Source organism: Manis javanica, chromosome X (genome assembly GCF_040802235.1).
Source record: "Manis javanica isolate MJ-LG chromosome X, MJ_LKY, whole genome shotgun sequence".
Classification (NCBI taxonomy): Eukaryota; Metazoa; Chordata; class Mammalia; order Pholidota; family Manidae; genus Manis; species Manis javanica.
Genome location: NC_133174.1, coordinates 73,003,268 through 73,028,209, shown reverse-complemented (window position 1 = coordinate 73,028,209; position 24,942 = coordinate 73,003,268). Strand labels below are relative to the sequence as shown.

The following is a 24,942-nucleotide window of genomic DNA, read 5'->3' as shown; positions in this document are numbered from 1 at the left end:
GGCACCTGCATTCTTAGGGTAAATTCTGAGGAGTGGAACTCCTGGGTGAAATGGTATTTCTATTTTGAGTTTTTTAAGGAACCTCCATACAACTTTCCACAATGGTTGAACTAATTTACACTCCCACCAGCAGTGTAGGAGGGTTCCCCTTTCTCCAAATCCTCACCAACATTTGTTGTTGTTTCTCTTTTGGATGGTGGCCATCCTATCGGGTGTGAGGTGATATGTCACTGTGGTTTTAATTTGCATTTCTCTGATGATTAGCGATGTGGAGCATAGTTTCATGTGCCTGTTGGCAGTCTTAATTTTTTCTTTGCAGAAGTGCCTGTTCAGATCCTTTACCCGTTTTTTAATTGGATTATTTTCTTTTTGTTCTTTGAGGTGCGTGAGTTCTTTGTATATTTTGGATGTCAACCCCTTATCGGACATGTCATTTATGAATATATTCTCCCATACTGTAGGATGTCTTTTTGTTCTATTGATGGTTTCCTGTGCTGTACAGGTTTTCCACTTGATATAGTCCCAATTGTTCATTTTTTATTTTGCTTCCATAGCCCGGGGAGATAGGTTAATGAAGAAGTTGCTCATGTTTATGTCAAAGAGATTTTTGCCTATATTTTTTCCTAAGAGTTTTATGGTTTCATTACTTACACTCAGGCCTTTGATCCATTTTGAGTTTACTTTTGTGTATGGTGTTAGACAATGATCCAGTTTCATTCTGTTACATGTAGCTGTCCAGTTTTGCCAACACCAGCTGCTGAAAAGGCTGTCATTTCCCCACTGTATCCATGGCTCCTTTATTGTATATTAATTGACCATATATGTTTGGGTTAATATCTGCACTTTCTATTCTATTCCACTGGTCTGTGTGTCTGTTCTTCTGGCAGTACCAAATGGTCTTGATTGCTGTGGCTTTGTAGTAGAGCTTGAAGTTGGGAGTCAGATACCCGCTGCTTTATTATTTCTTCTCAGGATTGCATTGGCTATTCAGGGTCTTTTGCGGTTCCATATGAATTTTAAAACTATTTGTTCCAGTTCCTTGAAGAATGCTGTTGGTATTTTGATAGGGATTGCATTGAATCTGTAGATTGCTTTAGGCAGGATGGCCATTTTGACAATATTAATTCTTCCTACCCAGGAGCATGGGATGAGTTTCCATTTGTTAGTTTCCTCTTTAATTTCTCTTAAAAGTGTCCCATAGTTTTCAGGGTATAGGTCTTTCACTTCCTTGGTTAGGTTTATTCCTAGGTATTTTATTCTTTCTGATGCAATTTGAGTGGAATTGTTTTCTTCATTTCTCTTTCTGCTAGTTCATCTTTAGTGTATAGGAAAGCACCAGTTTTCTGAGTATTAATTTTGCATCCTGCAACTTTGCTGATTTCAGATATTAGCTCTAGTAGTTTTGGAGTGGAGTCTTTAGGGTTTTTTATGTACAATATCATGTCATCTGCAAATACTGACAGTTTGACTTCTTTCTTACCAATCTGGATAACTTTCATTTCTTTGTTTTGTCTCATTGCCATGGCTAGGATCCCTAGTACTATGATGAATAAAAGTGGGGAGAGTGGGCATCAGTCTTGTTCTTGATCTTAAGTGAAAAGTTTTCAGCTTCTCACTGTTAAGTATGATGTTGGCTGTGGGTTTGTCATATATGGCCTTTATTATGTTGAGGTACTTGCCCTCTATACCCATTTTGTTGGGAGTTTTTATCATGAATGGATGTTGAATTTTGTCGGATGCTTTTTCACCATCTATGGCAATGATCATGCAGTTTTTGTCCTTTTTGTTGACATGGTGGATGATGTTAATGAATTTTCAAATGTTGTACCATCCTTGCATCCCTGAGATGAATCCCACTTGATCATGGTATATGAGCCTCTTGATGCATTTTTTTTCTTTTTATTGGCAAATAAAATATACATGTTTAATATGTACAACTTATATAGAGATATACATATGAATTATATATATACTTACACAAAGATTGTGAAATAATGACCACAGATAATTAATACATCTTGATGTATTTTTGAATTTGGTTTGCTAATATTTTGTTGAGTATTTTTGCATCTATTTTCATCAGGGATATTGGTCTATAGTTTTCTTTTTTTGTGATGTCTTTGCCTGGTTTTGGTATTTGAGGGATGCTGGCTTCATTGAATGTGTTTGGTAGTATTCCCTCCTCTTCTACTGTTTGGAAAAACTTAAGGATAATGCATATTATATCTTCTCTAAACGTCTGATAAAATTCAGTGGTGAATCCATCTGGCCTGGGGGTTTGTTCTTGGGTAGTTTTTTGATTACTGATTCAATTTCTTTGCTGCTAATTGGTTAGTTTAGATTTGCTGTTTCTTCCTTCATCAGTCTTGGAAGGTTGTATTTGTCTAGAAAGTTCTCCATTTCTTTAAGGTTATCCAACTGGTTAGCATATAGATTTTCATAGTATTCTCTAATAATTCTTTGTATTTCTGTGGTGTCCATCATGATTTTTCTGTTCTCATTTCTCATTTTGTTTATGTGTGTAGATTCTCGTTTTCTCTTAATAAGTCTGTCTAGGGGTTTATCTATTTTGTACATTTTCTCAAAGAACCAACTCTTGGTTTCATTGATTTTTTTTCTATTGTTTAATTGTTTTCAATTTTATTTATTTCTCTGATTTTTATGTCCCTCGTTCTGCTGACTTTGGGCCTCAATTGTTCTTTTTTTTTCCAGTTTCAATAATTGTGACTCCATACTATTCATTTGGGATTGCTCCTCCTTCTTTAAATAGGCCTGAATTGCTGTATACTTTCCTCTTAGAACTGCCTTTGCTGCGTCCTACAGACATTGGGGCGTTGTGCTGTTGTTATCATTTGTCTACATATATTGCTTCATCTCTGTTTTAATTTGGTCATTGATCCATTGATTTCTCAGGAGCACGTTGTTAATCATCCATGTGTTTGTGAGCCTTTTTGTTTTCTCTGTGCAATTAATTTCTAGTTTTATGACTTTGTGGTCTGAGAAGTTGGTTGGTAGAATTTCAGTCTTTTTGAATTTACTGAGGCTCTTTTTGTGGCCTAGTATGTGGTCTGTTCTGGAGAATGTTCCATGTTCACTTGAGAAGAATGTGTATCCTGTTGCTTTTGCATGTAGAGTTCTGTAGATGTCTGTTAGGTCCATATGTTCTAGTGTGTTGTTCAGTGCCTCAGTGTCCTTATTTATTTTCTGTCTTGTTGATATGTCCTTTGGAGTGAGTGGTGTGTTGAAGTCTCCTAGAACGAATGCATTGCATTCTATTTCCTCCTCTAATTCTGTTAGTATTAGTTTCACATATGTTGGTGTTCCTGTATTGGGCGCATATATATTTATAATGGTTATATCCTCTTGTTGGGCTGACCACTTTATCATTATGTAATGTCCTTCTTTATGTCTTGTTACTTTCTTTGTTTTGAAGTCTATTTTGTCTGATACCAGTACTGCTACACCTGCGTTTTTCTCCCCATTGTTTGTATGAAATATATTTTCCATCCCTTGACTTTTAGTCTGTGTATGTCTTTGGGTTTGAGGTGAGTCTCTTGTAAGCAGCATATAGATTGGTCTTGCTTTTTTATCCATTATGTTACTCTGTGTCTTTTGATTGGTGCATTCAGTCCCTTTACATTTAGGGTGATTATCGATAGTTATGTACTTATTGCCACTGCAGGCTTTGGGTTCATGTTTACCAAAGGTTCAAGGGTAGCTTCTTTACTATCTAACTGTCTAACTTTCACTCATTTATTATGCTATTATAAACACAGTCTGATGATTTTTTATTACTCTCCCCTCTTCTTTCTCCACCACTCTTTATATGTCACATGTTTTATTCTGTACTCTTTTGTGTTTCCCTTGACTGCTTTTGTGGATAGCTAATATTATTTGTTGCCTTTAGTTAGTATTTGGTTGTCCTGCTTTCTTTGCTGGGATTTTATTTTCTCTGGTGACAGCTATTTAGCCTTAGGCACACTTCCATCTAGAGCAGTCCATTTAAAATACCCTGTAGAGGTGGTTTGTGGGAGGCAAATTCCCTCAACTTTTGCTTATGTGGAAATTGTTTAATACCTCCTTCAAATTTGAATGTTAATCTTGATGGATACAGTATTCTTGGTTCAAAGCCCTTCTGTTTCATTGCATTAAATATATCATGCCATTCTCTTCTGGCCTGTAAGGTTTCTGTTGAGAAGTCTGATGATAGCCTGATGGGTTTCCTTTGTAAGTGATCTTTTTTCTCTCTCTGGCTGCTTTTAATACCCTGTCGTTGTCTTTGATCTTTACCAGTTTAATTATTATATGTCTTGGTGTTGTCCTCCTTGGGTCCCTTGTGTTGGGAGATCTGTGGGCTTCCATGGTCTGAGAGACTGGTTCCTTCCACAGCTTGGGGAGGTTTTCAGCAATTATTTCTTCAAGGACACTTTCTATCCCTTTTTCTCTCTCTTCTTCTTCTGGTACCCCTATTGTGTGAATATTTTTCTGTGTGGATTGGTCATACAGTTTTCTTAATATATTTTCATTCCTAGAGATCCTTTTATCTCTCTGTGCCTCAGCTTCTCTGTATTTCTGTTCTCTGATTTCTATTCCATTAACAGTCTCTTGCACCTTATCCAGTCTGCTCTTAAGTCCTTCCATTGACTGTTTCATTTTTGTTACCTCCCTCAGGACTTCATCCCTTAGCTGTAGCATATTTCTCTGCAGGGCCATCAGCATGGTTATGACTTTTATTTTGAATTCTTTCTCAGGAAGATTGGTTATGTCTATCTCACCAGGCCCACTCTCTGGCATTGTTTGAGTGACTTTTGACTGTATCAGGTTCTTCTGCGTTTTCATGGTGATAGAAGTGATTGCCAGCAAGTGGCACATCTGTCAGCTGGGAGACCAATGTCCCTTCCTGCTTGCTGGTTGCCTTGCCCTTCTTCGCTGCCTGTGCCGGTTACCCACACACAGAGAGCAGTCTCTGGGTTAATTCCCTGAGCTGTCGTGTGGAGGCCAGCTTTCGGGATGCCTAGGGCACTGCTGGGCATTGCAGGTTTGTGGCATATGTTCTCCTGTGAGCCTTCCAGACTTTGCACCAGCTTCCTCTGTCTGTGCCACACAGCTGTGGGCTGGCTCCAGCCTCTGGATCTGGACCAGTTAACTGTGCACTGGGAGAAGACTCTGTGTGATTGCTGTGGCTGGGGCAGCTCCTTGGTTGGTCCACAGCAATGGCAGATGAGCCAGTTGGCTTGCAGTGCTGGTGGGGGCTGAATGAACGGCAGGCTGCTTATCACCGTGAGGGGCTTCAGAGCTTTGTTGCCACCCACAGGGTTTGGGCACCTGAAGTTCCTTAAGATTCCTAGCCTGCTGGGCTAAGTGTGCCAGAATGATTTTGTCCATCTGTTAAACACTTGTCCCTTTAAGACTTTTAAAGCACCGGCTTTTCTTTTTTCCCAGGGGAGCTGGCTGTGGGGACTCACTCACAGTCTCCATCTCAGATTTTACTTTTCCATTTCTCTAATATCCAGTACACCATGCAATGTGTGTCTGTGCTCCCAGGGCAGATTATGAGGGGTAGTTGTTTAGCAGTCCTGTGCTTCCACTCCCTCCCCACTCTGATTATTTTCCTCCCACCAGTGAGCTGGGGTGGGGGAAGTGCTCAGGACCCGCCAGGTCACGGCTTTGTATCTAACCCTTTTCGTGAAATGCTGAGTTCTCACAGATGTAGATGTAGCCTGGCTGTCGTTCTGTATCTTCTGGTCTCTCTTTTAGGAATAGTTGTATTTGCTGTATTTTCAAAATATATATGGTTTTGGGAGATTTCCGCTGCCCTACTCACGCCATCTTTAGCACCTGCTCATATTCTGTGCAATTTTCACTTGTTTTATTTTAGATAATTTCTCCCAATGTTTTCACATTTAGTAGCATTTTCTTCTGCAAGTACATATTCTTTTGTGAATCCCATACAATGTAAATTTCATTTTTAGTGGTCCACTGTATATCTTTATATCGTCCACTTTTCTCCTCATGCTATTCACAATTTTAACTTCTTGAGTATACATTGTTATTTAATAGATGCACCTTTGCCTATTTATTTATCTGTCATTTCTTGGTGGGTTTCTACCAATTTATTTTTCTCTTCATTATTGGCCATATCTGCCTGCTTCATTGAATGCCTACTGTATTGAATTCCATGTATTTTCATTTTACATACTTGAGTTTTGTATTTTTGGGTATCATTGTATTTTGGGGTTTTGTTCTAAGATGAAGTTAAGTTATTGGAAACAGTTTAATACTTTAAAATTTTGCTTTTAAACTCTGTTAGAAAAACCTGCAGTCTAGGACTAATGTCATCCCATTACTAAGGCACAACTACTCTTCTGTAGCCTTTGCCTGATGTCCCTGTATTAGGACGTTTTTCCACTCTGGTTAGTGGAACTTAAGCTGTTCCCTTTGCTATGTGTGAGCTCTAGGGATTTCTTGACTATTTCTTTCCAGTGATTCTTTCCCCAGTCTTGGTACCTTTTTCACATACTTACACTGATCAGTACCTACCCAACTACTTGGGGGGAAACCCTCGACAGATATCCTGACCTCTTTCTATGTAGCTCTTTACTGTTTATTCTGTCCTATTGACTCTGGCTTCCTTGGCACACCTTTACTTGAAATTATGTCACCTCAACTTAGTGAGACAGAAAAGATGTATTTGGCTTCCCTTTCCCTATCCTGTAACAAGAAAATCTCCAGGCAGCAAGCTAGGCACTTGTAGGGCTTATGCCATTTGCTTCCCTCCCCTGGGATCACTGTCTAGTGCTGCCAGTGGTCCATCTTTAGCAGAAGTACCTCCCTCTATCTTTGTACATGGAAAGGGGATTTTCTTTTTAGAAAGAGTTATTCAGAGATAAATTAATTTAATAAGGACACTCAAACTAGGAGTGACTAAAAAGGAATGAAAGTTATTTTCTTGTGCAGCTTTTAAACTGTTTTTCTTTATAGGTACAGAACACAATATCCAATCCTAGGCCTCCTGTATGATGACTATGAATATATACCACCAGGTAGTGACACAGAAACTATTGTGATTGAGAAGACAGAAGACAAATGGACTTGTGTATGTTCATTTGGGCATTTGTAGCCCTAATATCATATATATTCTATGCATACCTTCAAAATTTGTGGTAAAATATCAAAATGAACTAAGATCTTTACAGAGTTTTTTCTCTTAAGACTTTTCCATGTTTCTCTATTACACAGTAGGATTTAACTAACTTTGGAATGATTGATACATGGGTAATATAATTGATTGTCTAGATTATAATAAATTAGATATAATTTTACCCCAAAGAGGAAGATAGTAAGCATTGACAATATACTAACTTTGTTTCTTTGCATATCTTAGGAGTTATTGAATGGATTCCACTCATTTTTTTTAAATTCATTTTTCTAAAGCAGGTAGAAAATGTCACAATTATTAAGTGGAATGGAGGATGGAGAGGAGGCATATTTTAATAGAATTTGTCTTGCATTCTTGAATGTGGTACTTATTTCTCTAAATTAAAATTTTTTAGAAGTTTGAAAAAGAAGATGTGTGTATTTCTCACTAAATTCTAAGATCCTCTAGCTTTAAGTCCCACAGTTAAGGTGAATCTGAAGAGTACTTTAAAAGTCATGTACTCTAATCTACCTTATACAATATCCCCCAAGATCACCAGGGTACATGGACCTTAGCATATTTCTCAGTAGTCCAATACATTGCTAAGGGGGGCTGATTACTAAAACTCTCTTCTTATAAAGAACTGAAAGCTACTTTCCTAAAACTTTTACTTATTGATCTAGCACCCTTTAAAGTAGTGAACATCAAACTGACAATATAATTTCACTAGGACAATGGTTCTCTACTAGGGCAATTTAGCCCCCTTGAACATTTAGTAATGTCTGGAGACATTTTTGTTTTTCACAGCTGAGGATTGAGTACTATTAACATCTGGTGGGTAAAGGCCAGGGATGCTGCTAAACATCCTAGAATGTACTAGACAGTTCCTCACAAAAATGAATTATCCAGCCCCAAACGTTAATATAGCTGAGGTTGAGAAACCCTGCTAACACAATAGAATGGCCTTGGGGTCTTTTTCCCCCTAATTAGATACTTCTACAGTACTTCCAAGAGAGACTCACAGTACAGTATTGGCAGTGATGGGAATGTATGCTATCCCTCAGGTGCAAGAGACAGAAAAAAGATTGAGAATCCCAGCTCTAAAACCATACAGAATCTGACTGAAACACTGTGGAAATAAGAGCCTTTGTATTGTTATGTTAAAAACTGCTTAGATACTAAAATCAGATAAAACTATGGTTATTAAAGTCAGGAAATGGTGATTCTTGAGGGTGGGTACTGATCTGAAGGAAGCAGAAGGACTACTGGAGTATTATTAATAATGTGCTGTTTCTTGATCTGGGTGATAATAGCATATGTGTGCTCATTTGGGGGAAATTCAGTTAGTTGTACACTTATGTGTACTTTCTCTACATGTTTATTGTACTTCAGTTAAGTCTTCAATGCTTAAGTATACCATGATGAGCAACAGATAAGGAAACAAATGTCAATCAACTATTCTGAGAACTTTTTGAAGAAATTTTTACAGCGCAGTTATAGTAAATAAAATACTGCAGATGTATGGTTAATAATAAGCATCTGTTAAATAACTCACTTTAAAAAGTTATCTTTTGGTTGAACAAGCTCAAATATCTGAGTAAATACAAATTTCAGAAAGATTTTACCTCTGAAACCCTTCTGTAACTACAAATCATCAATCCTGTATATATGGTTGTCTGCCATCAGTGGAGCAAACAACATTAGTAACCCTCAAATAATCATAATTTCAGCTTTGCCATATGCTGTGTTTCTAGGTTATTAATTAGCTGAGAATTACTTATTACTAAAATATTCACTGATAAAGAGTACTTGATGGCCCAAGAACCAGATAAGCAGCAAGGGAGTCAGCATAGGATTTAAAATGTGTCACTCGGGATTATCTGATGCTGAAATTTCAGACGAGAAGTAATTCTGCTACAAACATGTGCCCCAGAGGTGGCATCAATATAAGGACCTGACAATAAAGGGTCTACAGAATAGTAGTCATTACTTCCCTCTGCAATAAAAATGTGCAGCAATAAATATCCAAATTGATATCTGAAGGGATTTGATACTGAAAGCAGTTCTAAACATATTTAAGTAAGTTGACAGATTATAGGTCTATAATTATTAATAATGAAAGAAACTTGGACATATTTAACCTCTAAATATGAAAATAAGGAGGAAATCTACTCAATCCTCAATCTCTCCTTTTTAAAGTCATTTGAAACATATCTTGACTGAAGTTAGATCACTGTTTCATTGAATATACACATAAGAGTAACACAAAAATTCAGTAAATTTCCTTTGGTGTTAAATTAATCAATTTAAATCATTTTTTCATAAATGTGCATATGATAACAATGTCTTAAATTATGAGCCAGCTGTAAACTAACTTTTTTTTCTTTTCTAGCCATGAATGAATTTCCAACTCAAAGAAGTTTTTTGTGTCTGCATTAGCACTTTATTTTTCCATAACTAAAGGCCAATCAAAATTTTGAACCATGCTTCCAGGAAATCTAATGTGATGAATTACTTCTGCAGATGAGTTTCTCCAGACATTTATGAGACCTGAATTTTTCTATCACATTTTTATATTCAATAGCAAGACACCACTTGTTTAAATTTCAATTGCAGACACTGTATGACATAATCCATTATTTTTCAAGAGGGTGCTTCCTAGCCACATTTTACAGGTTATTCCATCAGATTTTCTCTGATATTAGATTTTACAGGTTTTCTCTGATATTAGATGTGTAATTAAGCTTCAAGAGTACTATTTCTGACAAAACAGGCAAAAGACTAATGAATTTCAGAAAATCTTTAAGTAGTGCATGGTATATACAGCATGTTTGCTTTTCTCACATTAAACTTATGGCTAAAAGAGATGCTTTATAACATGCTATTATACTTCTTGGAGAGATAATTAAATCAAAGGTGATGGTTAATTTTATTTAGGGAAGTGGGATAATATCTTTTTAAATAGCTAAATTTAGTAAATCACATATGCTATTATGTTCCTAAGTACATATCACTAGGTTGGCAAATCTATTCTTTCAAATCGTATCATCCCTGAATGAGCCACCCACTTCCTTAAAAACATGCAATACCCCATTGTAGTAGTGGGTGGAAGAAAGGAAGCTTTTTTATAGTAGTATAGAAAACATAATACTTGAACAGTGCAGAAAGGCTTAGGGAATAAAAATAGCAACAACTAATATTTGATATCTGTATCGTACTTGGGAGAAAGGGATTTTATAGTAAAGTATTTAATGTACTTTGAATTTGGCTCATTAATTGGGTTCTAATGATTCTACAAAGTGAACAAAAGTATTTTATAAACACTAGTAAATAAGAATGAAATCTCTTAATTTCAACCACTTAATTTCAAATTAAGAATTAGCAAAAATTAAATGTCTGCATTTGACAAAGTATAGACTAAGGTAACAAATATATTTTAGGATACATGTGAATGAGGCTTTGCACTGAAATATCTGCAAATATCCATATAGAATATTCTCATGCTTTATAATAATTATTCATTATATTAAGAAACTATTAAGATAGGGACAGATAAGGCATTACACTACAACCATAAGGTAGGAGAAAATGCTTTTATAAAAATTTTCAAATACATCTTGACATGAAGCTTAAAGCCATAATCATACTTGGACTGAAATGTTAAGCTCTATATATGTCAATTGTTACAATTCCTATTTCATCAATATTTTATAATATAAGATGTTTATATTCTTCAGAAACTTGATCCATGCATAGATCACTTGATCCATGCATAGTGAACTGGGATAACAAGGTACTTATTTTACTTAACAAATTTAAATGTATGTATTGATTTTCCAATTTGTGATTAAGATCAATAGAAACAGTAGTGATGTTTTTCCCGGAGTTTCATACAGCTTACCTCTGAAAATGGCAAAGATGTTGTCAAGTGAGGAATGTCTGTTTATCTAATTTCTATTCCAGTATGTTTTCCTTTAGATGTCAAAATAAATGGATACTGCAATGACATGAAAAAATTTGTTTAAGTGTCTAAATAAAATATGTTAAGAATCTGTATGGTCTTTGTGTAAGTCTTATTAGAAAACATGCAGCGTAGATTTTTAACTTAGTTATATACTTTTGCCAGAATGTTATTGTCATGTGAATGCTTATGGTAGAGGTAACAAGCACCAGTCTAATTAAAAAAACAAACAAACTTCTTGATGTGGAGCACCAGAGACACCACCTTACCACAGTTGATTGGATGCAGGTTTCTACTTTTAAATGAGAATTTCTTTGCTTACAAATCTAGTCTTCTAAGTTCTGTAACTCAGCTTGAATCAAATGTAAGTCCATAAAGGATTCTTCCCACAGTAGTTATGGTATTCTTAACTGCAAGGATATAACCATTATAAATATCTGTATACCCAACATAAGACCACCTTAATATGTAAAACAAATACTAACAGAATTGAAGGGGGAAATAGATTGTAACATATACATTTTACAAGACTTTAATGCAACACTCACATCAGATCAACCAGACAAAATAAATAAGGCAACAGGCACTAAACAATAATATATTAGATTAGATAAACTTAACAGATATCTAGAGAACATTCCATCCAGCAAGAGCAGGATACACACTTTTCTCAAGTGCTCATGAAACATTCTGCAGGCCACACAAAAAGCCTCAATTAATTTGAAAAAATTGAAATTGTATCAAACAACTTCTCAGACCACAATGGTATGAAACCAGAAATACATTACACAAAGAAAACAAAAAGCCTACAAATACATAGACTCTGAAGAACACACTTCTAAATAATCAATGGATCAATGAAAAAAATCATTGAAGTCAAAACAGAAATCAATAAATACATGGAGGCAAATGAAAACAAAAATTCAACAGTCCAAAGTTTGTGGAACACCACAAAAGCAGTTCTAAGATGGAAGTATATAGCAGTACAGGCCTATCTCAACAAAGAGAAATTCCAAATAAACAGTCTAAACTCACAAAGAAACTAGAAAAAGAAGCACAAATGACACCCAGTTAGTAGAAGGAGGTACATAATAAATATCAGAGCAGAAATAAATGAAATTGAGAACAAAACAATAGAAAAAAATCAATGAAACTAAGTGCTATTTCTTTGAGAAAATAAAATATATAAACCCAAAGCCAGACTTAATCAAGAAAAGGAGGACACAAATAAAATCAGAAATTAAAAAAGAATAGTCACAATGGATACCACAGAAATACAATGAGTTAGACAATACTATGAAAAATGAAATGCTCATAAATTGTACAAACTAAAGAAATGGACAAATACCTAAAAATACAACCTTCCAAGACTAACCCAGGAAGAAACAGAACATCTGAACAGACCAATTACCAGCAATGAAATTGAACTGGTAATCAAAAAATTCCCTAAAAACAAAATTTCCATACCAGATGGCTTCAAAGCTGAATTCTACCAAACATTTAAAGAGGAGAGAATATTCATACCTTCTTAAAGTATTCCAAAAAGTAGAAAAGGAGGGAATACTTCTAAACTCATTCTATGAGGCCAGCACAAACTCTAATACCAAAACCAGTCAAAGAAATGACAAAAACAGAAAATTACAGACCAACACCTCTGATGAACATAGATGCAAAAATCCTCAACAAAATATTAGCCAACCAAATAAAAAAATACATGGAAGTCATCCAACATGACCAAGTGGGTTTTATTATAGGGATGCAAGGATTGTTTAATATCCGTAAATCAAAAAACATCATACACCACATCAACAAAAAGGACAAAAATCACATGATCATCCCAATAGATGCTGAAAAAGCATTTGACAAAATTCAACATCCGTTCATGATAAAAACTCTCAACAAAATGGGTATAGAGGGCACACACCTCCACATAATAAAGGCCATATACAACAAACCCACAGCTAAAATAATACTGAATGGTAAAAAGCTGAAAGCTTTGTCTCTAAGATCAAGAAAAGACAAGGATGTCTACTCTCACCACTCTTATTCAACTGGAGGTACTGGAGGTCCTAGCAATGGCAAACAGACAAGGCGAAGAGATAAAAGGTGTCCAAATTGGTAAGAAAGAAGTTAAACTGTCACTATTTTCAGAAGACATATAATATATAGAAAACCTAAAGACTCCTCCTAAAAACTATTAGAATAACTGGATTCAGCAAAGATGCAGAATACAAAATTAATATAAAGTAATCTACTGTATTCTTATTTAGCTATCAGAAAGAGAAATAAGAAAATAATTCCATCTACAATTACATCAAAAAGAGTAGAATACCTAGGAATAAAGCTAACCAAGGTAATGAAAGACTTGTGCTCTAAAAACTGTAAGACACTCATGAGAGAATTTAAGACACACATGCATGGAAATCTATCCCATGCTCATGGGTAGGAAGAATTAATATTGTCAAAATGGTCATCCTGCCCAAAGCAATGTATAGATTCAAAGCAATTCCTGTCAAAATACCATTGTTCTTCAATGAACTCAATCCTGAGGAGAACAAAGCTGGGGTTATTATGCTTCCTAACTTCAAGGTGTACTACAAAGCTATAGTAATCAAAACAGTATGGCACTGGCATAAGAACAAACTCATAGATCAATGCAACAGAACAGAGATCCCAGATATAAAGCCACCCATTTATAGTTAATTAATATATGATAAAGGAGCCATGACTATACAATGGGGAAAAGCCAGTCTCCTCAATAACTGTTGTTGGGAAAACTGGGCAGTTTCCCAATGCAAGAGAATGAAACTGGATTAGCAACTCCATACATACACAAAAGTAAACTTGAAGTGGATCAAAGACCTGAATGTAAGACATGAAATCATAAAACTCTTAGAAGAAAGCATATGTAAAAATCTTTTGAACATTAAGTTTAAGCAATTTTTTCCTCAACACAGCTCCTCAGGCAAAGGAAACAAAATAAAAAATGAACAAGTGGGAAGTATAACTAAAAAGTTATACAGCAAAGGACACCATCAACAGAATAAAAGGGCAACCTGCAGTTTGGGAGAATATATTTGTAAATTATTCATCTGATAAGGGGTTAACATCCAAAATATATAAAGAACTCATGACTCAACAACAAAAAAACCTCACATAACCCAATTAAAAAATGGGTGGAGGACCAGAGCTGACATTTATTTCTCCATAGAATACAGATGGCCAACAGGCACATGAAAAGATACTTCACATCACTAATCATCAGGGAAATGCAAATTAAAGCCACAATGAAGTATCACCTCACACCAGTTAGAATGGCCACCATCTTAAAGACAAGAAATAAGTGTTGTGAGGATGTGGAGAAATGGGAACACTCCTATACTGTTGGTAGAATGTAAGTTGGTACAACTGCTGTGGAAAGCAGTATGGAATTTCTTCAAAAAACTAAAAATAGAAATACCATTTGACCCAGTAATTCTATTAGGAATTTATCCAAAGAAAACAAAATCTCTGATTTGAAAAGATATATGCACCCTTATATGTATCACTGCATTATTTACAATAGCTAAGATATGGAAGCAACCTAAGTGGCCATCAATAGATGAATGGATAAAGGTGTGGTACATATACACAAGAGAATATTATTCAGCCATAAAAACATGGATTTGTGACAACAAGGATGGACCTAGAAAGTACTATGCTAAGTGAAATAATCCAGGTGGAGAAAGAAAAATCCTTATGATTTCAATTATTTGGGTAACATAAAAATGAAACAAAACAAAATGAAGAAAATAGCAGTAGACTCATAGACACTGAAAAGTGACTGGTGGTTACCACTGGGGAGAGGTTGGGTGAATGGGTGAGAAGCATGAGGGGGATTAAGGGGGCACAAAAATTCTTATAAAAGTTGGTCACAGGTATGGCATTACAGCATGGAGAATATAGCCAATGATTCTATAACATCTTTTATGTTGATAGGTAGTTAACTGCACTAGTGGGAGTGAGGATGTACTAACATGGTAATTGTTGAACCACTGTTCTGTATATTTGAAACCAGTATGACTGTATATAAACAATATTACAATTTTAAAAAAGTTACATCTGTCTTTATAAAACCTGTAATATTAGTGACCAAATAAGACATACCTCTTTTGGGTCTATAAAGGGGTACTGAAATTGTTACATAATTCCATGATAGTCAGACATTCTTGGTAATATTGGACTGGTCTTGTTGGCAAGATATTGTTAAATGCAGGTTCTTTGGTTTTCCATTCCATTACATTAAATAAATTTTGTTCTTAAAAGTTTATGTTTCAGAGATTCTTTATATCACAGTACAGCCTTTGCAATATAATTCTTTAATTCAGTAACTGGTTTACTAACACAATCTGTGAATAGTCCCAGCTCATGTGAGAAAATACAATGATTCAGACCAATTTCTTAAAATGGTAGAATATATATATAGGCTTTTTGAGGTTGTTCCCTTAAGAGGTCTGATGAGCAAACCATGTTATTTATGATGGGTAGGTGGGGCTGGGATCTAGGAAAACAGGCTTTTGGAGTCAAATGGGAGGTGAGTGGGACTCACATAATAGGTTAAATAAGATAGTTTCACTATTGTCAATTGGTCCAGAATTAAAAATGAAGCAGAGTTTCCTTTGGAATAATTACTTGGGTAATGCTGAAAGAGAAAGGTATAGCAACTGAAACAAGGCAAGTGGAAACATTTTGTTTGTGAAAACTAGTGCTAGTACCTTGGCCCTGAAAATTATGCAAGGTCTTCTGTGGAGCCTCGAGACTGCCAATAATAGCCAGTTCTTATCTAAGATCCAAAGTTCTAACAGATCTTTCTTAACCAGTATCAAATTTACAAGCTAATTCTTTTGGAAGGTCAGAATGGAGCTGAACAAAGTTGGGAAGATTCTCTAACCAATGATACCCTGGGGTTCTATTTTTGCATTTTCTTTAAATGATGTCTTCTTAGTTCTGAAACCCTTAATGGATAGAACTTCAAATATAGCCATTTTTTTCTTGAATTCTTATAAGGGAAAAATAGATTCAGACAAGCCTTTTTTTCTGCTATCATAGGAGGTGAGTCGTTTTTGCCCTGGAAGCTGGCGTATTTAAGATTAAGAATTTTGCTTTCTTCCTAATTCTTAAAATGTCTGGGATTTACTTCAAATTAAACCAAGGGAGAAGGAGGGCTTCAAAATCAACCAATCAGGGATAAGTGGGTGAAGAGAGGTATGTGGAAAATGTAAATGAAACATAATTTGCCACAAAGTGATGATTATTAAAGGTGGGTTATGACTATGTAGGGGCTCATTATGTTCTTTATTTTTGTACATGGTTGAAAATGTTCTGCAATGAAAGCTATCTATTGTATCATTTATCTATCATACATATCTTTTAGGGCACTTTAAGTTTCAAGCTGGTGGTTGTCCTGTATGAGACATAAGTTGGATTTGAGAGCCCTTCCCAAGTAACAATTACAAATACTTTCCCCTCCATCATGCAGGCCATTAAGGTGACAGACAAATCCGTCTTCACAAGATTTTAGTAATTCCTTGTGAAGGTACTTTGACATGCCATTTTTAGGTGAAATCTGTCTTGCATATAAGGCAGCCTATACCAGGAAAATCTGTCTTTTTTTAAGACGGTCTTTTGTTTGCAGCATAGGCTAAACTCCTACCTGTTCTATGTTGCCTGAGGTTTTCTGGACTCAATTTATGAAGTGAAATAAAGAAAACCCATCTTCTTTTCTCCAGCTCCACTATAACCACGAACAAGTGTAATAAACTCTTCACATGATTCCCAGCTTCCCTTGGCTCCTCTAGGATACATTCCTCACACAGCCTCCAGAGTGACCTTCAGAATGTAAATCTTATTCACATTACTCCCTTTCTTAAAAACTTTCCAACGATTTCCCACTTCAAATTCCCACAGGTCTCAATTCTTACCAGTCTCTCTCACCATGTTCTCGCCAAAAGTCACTCCAACTCAGGTTATTTGCATTTGTATATTTTGCTGCATTGAGTATTTTTCTACAAGACATTTGTATGACTGGTTCCTTCTTGCCTCTCATGTCTCAGCTCAAACTCCAGGTCCTCAGTATGTATTCCTTTTATTCACTCAACCATAGCTATCTGTTTAAGCAAAGCTGCCAAAGTTCATACCAGAATTACACTAGAGGCTTTTGTCTAACACCTTATTATTTCAATGGGGGTAACACATGGGAGCCTGCTAGAAAGGTAGAATTGTAGGCTCCATTCCACACCTACTGAATCAGAATTTGCATTTTAATAAGATCTCTAGGTGAACTCTACAAACATTAAAGCTTAAAAAGCACTGGTCTAACATGCAATGGCTAAAAGATTTCTTCTTTTTCTGCTAGTGATTATTAAAGAATAATCAATTGACAAGAGTCTTAAGCAATATGCTATATATCTAGGTACATGAATTCTATTGAATGCTGACTAGTGTGAACATAGCAGGTTATTTTTATGCTCCTTTGCAGACATCTTTCCCAAATACTTGATTTAATACCTTTCCTTTTGAATGTATATTGGTCTATTAGGAACATAATTAGATTCACTTCTCAAGATTGTGTTAACCTAAGCAGGTTAGTAATTTTGAATTTTCTCTATAATACTAAATCTCAAGTTTTAAGATGGGTACCTTTATAGTATTTCACCATGGTTTTAGCAAAAACATACATGTTTTAAGAATAAATCATGCCATAATCGTAATTACTTAAATTCCTAGCTCATGTTGTTAATGCACAAATTCTACAAAATTTTAAACCGTGGACCAAACAGCCTATGAACAATTTTAAGTCTTTTAATAAAGAGTGAACATAACACAACTTTAAATAAACTCATAAAACCTTCAAGTGCAATAAATGCTTTTTATTGTAAGCTCATTTCAATGAGTAACATTTAGAAATAATAATCCCACGTAACAGTGACAATCTTATTTTACAGCGTGTACATCATTTACAGCCACATAACACACAATTTTAGATTTTCCAAATTTAATTTTCTGAAGTTAAGAAAGATAAAAAATTTCTTCTCAAGGAACTGATTCTTATCTGGTGCAAAAACAGAAAGGTGAACGTTATTTGAAACACAAAGCCACAATATATCATGAAGTAAAATTACATTTTAATTATGTTGAACAGTTGAGTGTAAACATGAAGCAACTAAAACTTAAAAGTACACATCATATGCATTACATTTATGAACAGGATTTTCATTAAATTTCCCAAACCCAGCTTTTTATATTAAGCGCCCTTTTGATTTGCAGCATGCTAACACAAAGCGTTGTTAAAGGGATGCATATTTTAAATTTACACACTGTAAACTGAATATCCACCTCCAAACTCTATGGGCAGCATAGTGTTTTGTTAAATACTGCATAAATACTGCCTCACATTGAAAACGCATATTAATAATATGGTATATAGACTTTAAAAATCAAACCTTTCAATAATGGCATAAAATTGCACCTTTAAATGTTAGAGCAAGTATGACTAGAACAATGATACTTGCTAAGACTGTCCCAAAAAACCCTCTAAACATTATAATATTTAAGAAAACTGTTCTCTCAGTTTAATATTTAGATCATTAAGAAATATAGTGCTAACTTTGTTTGCAACACTATTGCTGCATTTGTTTTAGAAAGCCACATTTGACTCCAATATATTTTTGTCATATATGCCATAGTGAACAATCAACTTGACCATCAGAAAAAAGGGAACTTTAATTCGTAGACTTCACCTCAGACTTCAGCACAGAATGCTCTATTTTAAGCATCCTATCCTGTGATAAAATCTTAGCAGCTCTGAAAATCTTAATAGCACTGAATTATTCTAACCTGTTTTCCAGTGAAATTTCTTCTAATGACTACACAAAACTTGCCATTTCTGGAATTCAATTTCCATATATAAAAGGCTCAATGACTAAATGACTGATGGTTGACTGTATTTTATTTCCCCACCCCATTTCTAAAATTGCATAAAAGTGAGGTTTGCTTGCCATAGCAAAGCACTGCTAAACTCCTCAGCTATGTATCTTTTCAGAGACATTTATCTCTAGTATGATAAGCCAAATAGTCATCTTCATTCTTCCTCTCTGCAGTTTGATTATGCATGTAATTCTATTAAGTAAACACTTAAGTTTTCTGCAACCATTCTATGGTGCCTCTTAAGTTCTTTAAGTAATTTTCAAAGGGCTATGATACCCTGTCAATTAAAATATCTTAAGATCTTTATAGAAATAATGTTGTTATGATTTACTTTTAAGCTTTGTGACCAGATGAAAGTTTGTGAAATTTTCCTCCCATGTAACATACCATATTTTCTAAATAGCTTCTCTTTATATTGATCTTACTATATAACAGCCTCCTTATGGTGCCTCATAATATGCTGATTTTTTTCTGATGGTCTTCGGAATCCCTTCTTGCAGAATTCACACCTGTGTGGATAGTCTTTTGTATGTATTGATATCACATGTCGTTTAAAACCAGATGCATCTGTAGTGCTGTATTCACAATACTCACATTGGTAAATCTTCCTTCCAGTGTGGGTCTTCATATGCTTTTTAAGCTCATTTTGTTGTCTGAACCCTCTCTTGCACCTTTTACACTTCAATGACTGATCCTTAGTATGAACTGAAAGGATATGACCACTGAGAATAAATGGATCTGATGTTTTAAAGTCACAATGCCTACAGTGATGAATCTTCCTACCCTTATGGATGTCAGTATGCTTTTTGAGCTCAGAAGGACGATGGAAACCTTTATCACAGACCTCACATTTGTGAGGAAAATCCTTAGTGTGGACAGATATGATGTGCCGCTTAAGGTCACTTGAGTTGGTGCTCTTATGGTCACAATGAGGACACTGGTGTGTCTTATGTCCTTGAAACAAATCCAGATGGCGCTGAAGCTCCCTCTCATCACCAAATGCTTGGGGACAATGCTCACATTTATATGGTAAATTGTTACCATGCTTAGACTTAATGTGAGTTTTCAGATTTGATTGATCTGCACACCTGAAGACACAATACTGACACTGATATGGCTTTTCACCAGTATGGGTTCTCATATGTTTCTTGAGTTCGGAAGGATGTCGAAAGCCCTTCCCACACTCAACACAAACATGAGGAAAATTCTTGCTGTGAACAGCCAATAAATGTCTGTTTAACAGTCCTTGTTCTGCAGTTTCATAGTCACAGTATTTGCACTTGTGCATCTTCGGCTCCTTGTCTCTTAATATAAGTTTATTTGAACTCAGTGGACTAGCCTCTCTGTATCTTCGTGTGTATTCTGTAAATTCATGGGTTTTGTCAACTTTGTTTATGAGCTTATGGCTTTCTAAGTGGTTATGGAAACTCACTTTCTTATTAGTTGTAAAGTCACAATCTGTACACTGATATTTTTTTCTCATCAAATGATCAGGATGATTCTTCATATGTCTTTTCAAGAATCCCCTGGATTTAAACTTTTTTGTGCAAATATGGCAAGGGTACACTGTCAGGGGCTGTCCATCAGGGCCTATTATCACAGCTAGATAAAAAAAATAATAGGGAAAGTTGTGACATTTGGCCAGACTGTTTTAAAGAGTCTTACAACAAAGGTGCCAAAATTCGCTGACATTCATAATGTGAGAACTACACTAGTGGAATAAAATCCTGTAAGATAAAATGCACATTAAAAGCAATTTATGATAAAATAGCTCACTAAAAAGTAATGAACAGCACTCTTTTGTGGACTATACTTACCTGCCAAAATGCTGTATCACATGCCCTTTGTAAACTGAAACAGGCTCCCTTTATTGTTAAACCTGAAAATTCTCTTTAAAAATATCATTTGTGTAAAGAGCAAACAAGCATAATTTTATTAAATACCAAACACATACAAAAACTATTTAGATCAAACACGAACAGATACGTGGGAGAAGAACTACACTATAAACAACTGAGTTTTTTAATTTGGTTATGAAAAAAACACTTCCCCATTGGAAAATATTAGCGCTTTTTACCTGTTTGCCATTGCCTGGTTTCTCCCCTTCTCCTCTTCTTGGCTTTTTGTTTAAGTATTTTATTTGTATTGATGCTATCACAAATTTGAAGATACTGTGCTGCTGTACTACTTCTGTTTTCTAATGTTGAGTCCAAGGTATTTCCTTAAAAAAAAAAAAATCGATGTAGCATTAAGCTACATGTATTCATACTTTTTTGGTTTTGGTTAGATAAATTACAAGAGATGAAATGGCATCAAGTTGCCATTGCAGTACTAAATTTCACAAAGTATACCCATCTTCTCCTCTCTCTTTTACATCCTTATACACACATGTGTATATGCAAACACTTTACATAGGATATCATATGAAATTAACTTTAATATACCCCAATTTATTCATCCTAAAGGAATGAACATATAAGTTGAACATAACATAAGAAACTGAATTTTATTACTATAATCAAAATCTTGGCATCAGATCAAGTTCTCACCAATGAAGGCTCATGAAATTAATAGCATTTAGTAAAGAAATATATGTCAGTGAACCAGTATAGTCATGGTGACTGCATGTAATGCATAACAAAAAGCAGACCTCTCGTATATATGCTTTAGAATAGTTTACTCGATGTTAAAAGTATTAAGATTGATTTTAAGGGTTAAGACAGATGTGGCAGGCAATTTATCACAATTTCAGTGGGATCAGTGTATACAGAATAAGTACTTAATAAAATCTCAGTCCTCACAAATCTGTTGCTATACAATAATTTAAAAATGTGGACCTATAGAACTGTTTGCTTTTATGCTATGGTATATACCTCTCATCAATTCCTCTGAAATCTACATTTAAATTTGGAGAGTCAAATACCTCTTAAGGGTAGAAACAATACTTTATCATGAAAAAAAATCTCCTTACTTATTTAAGAAAATAAAGAGAAATATCAACCACAGAATAAACACTATATGACAGTATATTAAAACTAAAAAAATTAAGCTAACACATGGGTTTCATATAAGTTACATAAATCTACTGGTTACTAGAGAAATAATGAAAACAGATCCACCCTGACGAAGACATTAACAAATGGTTGATATCATGGATATTCTTACTTTTCTGTCAAAATGTAGTTTACATTGTTTTCCACAGCAACCTTTTATGGCCCATGCATCAAGTTGCCTGGTATTTGTATCTTGAGGTAAATCTAAAATGAACTGCATTCACAGAATAACACACATTATGCCTGTACATAAATTAATCAATTCCCAAAAGAGGCAAACTCCTATGAACTAACAGAAAAGATAGGACCAGGAATGTCAGTGTCCAACAAATGTGTCTGTACACACAAACTATTAACTCTTCATTTACCAAGCAGTATACAAAACTAGCTACTGAACTTATATATCACATATAATGCTCTCTCACCTGATGCTTGACAATCTTCATACCTTCGGGAAACTCTTCTTTCATCTCCTAAAAAAACAGACTAATTAAAAAATGATATACTATGTATATGATTACTAGAGGATCACATCTCATTCTATAAAATGTAATTTTGACCACTATTCCTTGGATTAAAATCTTTTTGTTGAGTTCTTCCACTCCCATGGATTGGATAATTTCACACACTGACAATGAGGGCTACTGTCAGCATCCTTGGAACTGCTAACCTTTAAAGAAATTAAATTTTTAAATAAAAACTGAGTAAATACTTCTGTACAGTACCCCCTCACAAATGAAGACAAATGACTTGAATGGATGAACCTTTGGAAAAACCAAGTTTAGATAATTAATGCATTTGAACACCATAATTTTTAAAGGAAGAGTATACCTGACCATCTTGTAAATCAAGTAGGAATGAGATAAAACAGGAAAAAAAACTGATAAAATTACCTTCCATTACATGCTTTCTAAAAGAGCACACCTGGATTTCTGTTCATTTTCAAAACCCCAAAATCCTTTTTGTGGTGTTAATACATGATATATAGTTTTGCAAAAGAGTGAGTATCAAATTTCAAAGAATATTTCTATTTCAGAAAATTAAAACTTTTTATGGCACTCAGGATATATGTATCCTACTTATACAAGTAGGATTTAAGATAAATCCTACTGAAAAACAACAATGCATTAAGCAAGGTTCACTTTAAAGAACATATATGGTAGGAAAATCATGTAAGTAACTAGAGATGAATCAGTCCACAGCAAAACGTTTTATAATATTAGCCAACTCATGGGGGGCATTAGCACAGCATATTTAATTATCTAAAGACTGATCAAATAGATATGTACTTATCAGGTGAAAAAATGTCAGTGTCCTACCATATGCCGCAGCCCAGACAACAGGGACAATTGTTTTATTAACATCAGAGTCCTCAAGCTGAGTCTCAGGGAGAGAAGTTCCTTCCTCTTCCCCTACAATGACTTCCATGTAAACTTCATCTGCTATTTCAGCGCAACCTAAATTTTAGAAATAATTGCTTGTTTACAACCCCAAATATTTAATAAATGGGTAAAAAAATTCCAAACAACTTAAATCTTTTAACTTTCAAGATTTCAATTTGTTTAATTTAAAAACTACATTAGGCACTTTGGAGGTTAGTGCCACTAGGAGACATTTATCAAAATTCTTATTCTCCTCTTAGAACTTATCCTATAAAATAATTTTTAGATTACCTAAAACATGTGCGCTTGAAATATACTGACTGATTTTACAATCTACTGGGCATTACAAATTTATCATAAGGGTTGTATTCCATAATTCTGCCTGACAGTTCTTTGGAACTCAGAAAGCATTTCCCATAGAATCAGAATTAGAAAGTGGTCCATTCTATCCCACCTATTGTAACTTAAATGCAGTATTATAAATGTAATGAAAAATAGTCAAAAACACTAGTAATTGAAATAAATTTAAAACAAAAATAATTAAAAGCACATATATATTATTTGCATAATATATAGATAGATATAGATATAATGCTGGTGTTCAAGAATATGTGGACACCCTTTAAGAGGAAGGATTTTCAGAGACCCTACCGAGGAAAAAAAGCATTAAATGAGACTCATTTAAGAAAATGTGGTGTGGGTGTAAAAAATTTAAACCTAGAGGGTCACTTAGTATTATTTCATGTGAAACATTCTGTTTATATTTAACCTGTAAAATAGAAAATTTGCTTGAATTTCTTTACTTTTGATTCACATACTGGGATCTTCTGTTCACTACAAAAGAAATGTAGATAAAATTTGGGGAAAAAAGTCCCTCTTCTCCTAAGTTTCCCTTCCAATTAACCAGAAAGGAAACATTGGTCTAAGTTTTCCACATCCCCATACAATACTGGCAGCTAACTTAAGCTTCAGTCTCCCACCTGCTACTGTGCCCTTTTATTGACCAATGAGTAAAAAATAATAATAATAAAGAATTTAGAGACCAAATAAAAATTATTTCATTTAACTCTTTTCCTCTTCAACCAAATCCTCTAGACTCATTTGTGTTTTGCTGCTATTTTCTGCTGTGGTATATTATTCATGTTTAGGATTAGAATTCAGCTCCCCATGGCTCCTATGGAAGGAAATTTGAGGAATAGAGATGAAGGTGGAGAATGGGTAAAAGCTGAGTACTGTCAATGCACCTAGTGGAGGCTCTTGCCTTCCTAGAGCAAAACAAAGTAGTTTTGCCTCAGCATGACTAGACAGAAGAAACCTTAGGGTAGGGCTGCATTTCTATACTGAGATGAGAAGAAAGTGGGCAGAGTGAAATGTCTTCATAAGGAAATGGGTAGCATGGCAGGAAAGGAAGTCTAAGGAGCTTTTTTTTTTACCCTGTGGTAC

At 34.9% G+C, this 24,942-nt stretch overlaps 2 protein-coding genes across 9 annotated transcripts in view; one reads left to right on the top strand and one right to left on the bottom strand.

Moving 5' to 3' along the window:
* Positions 1 to 11,192, top strand: part of POF1B (POF1B actin binding protein) — a 97,508-nt gene extending 86,316 nt beyond the window's left edge. The window contains exons 16-17 of the mRNA XM_017640166.3: positions 6,982 to 7,096; positions 9,531 to 11,192. Coding sequence (XP_017495655.1) covers positions 6,982 to 7,096; positions 9,531 to 9,536 — 121 coding nt within the window. The 3' untranslated portion in view covers positions 9,537 to 11,192. The remainder of the gene's footprint in view (positions 1 to 6,981; positions 7,097 to 9,530) is intronic.
* A 6,800-nt stretch (positions 11,193 to 17,992) lies between these two features.
* ZNF711 (zinc finger protein 711) overlaps positions 17,993 to 24,942 on the bottom strand; it is a 28,781-nt gene continuing 21,831 nt past the window's right edge. For 7 of the 8 annotated variants that reach the window (XM_017640182.3, XM_037004818.2, XM_017640191.3 and 4 more), the window contains 4 exons: positions 23,437 to 23,574; positions 22,543 to 22,590; positions 21,142 to 21,285; positions 17,993 to 20,666 (listed from right to left, as the gene is read on the bottom strand). In XM_017640182.3, coding sequence (XP_017495671.1) covers positions 19,489 to 20,666; positions 21,142 to 21,285; positions 22,543 to 22,590; positions 23,437 to 23,574 — 1,508 coding nt within the window. In that variant the 3' untranslated portion in view covers positions 17,993 to 19,488. The remainder of the gene's footprint in view (positions 20,667 to 21,141; positions 21,286 to 22,542; positions 22,591 to 23,436; positions 23,575 to 24,942) is intronic. The other variant, XM_017640213.3, reaches the window with a different exon arrangement.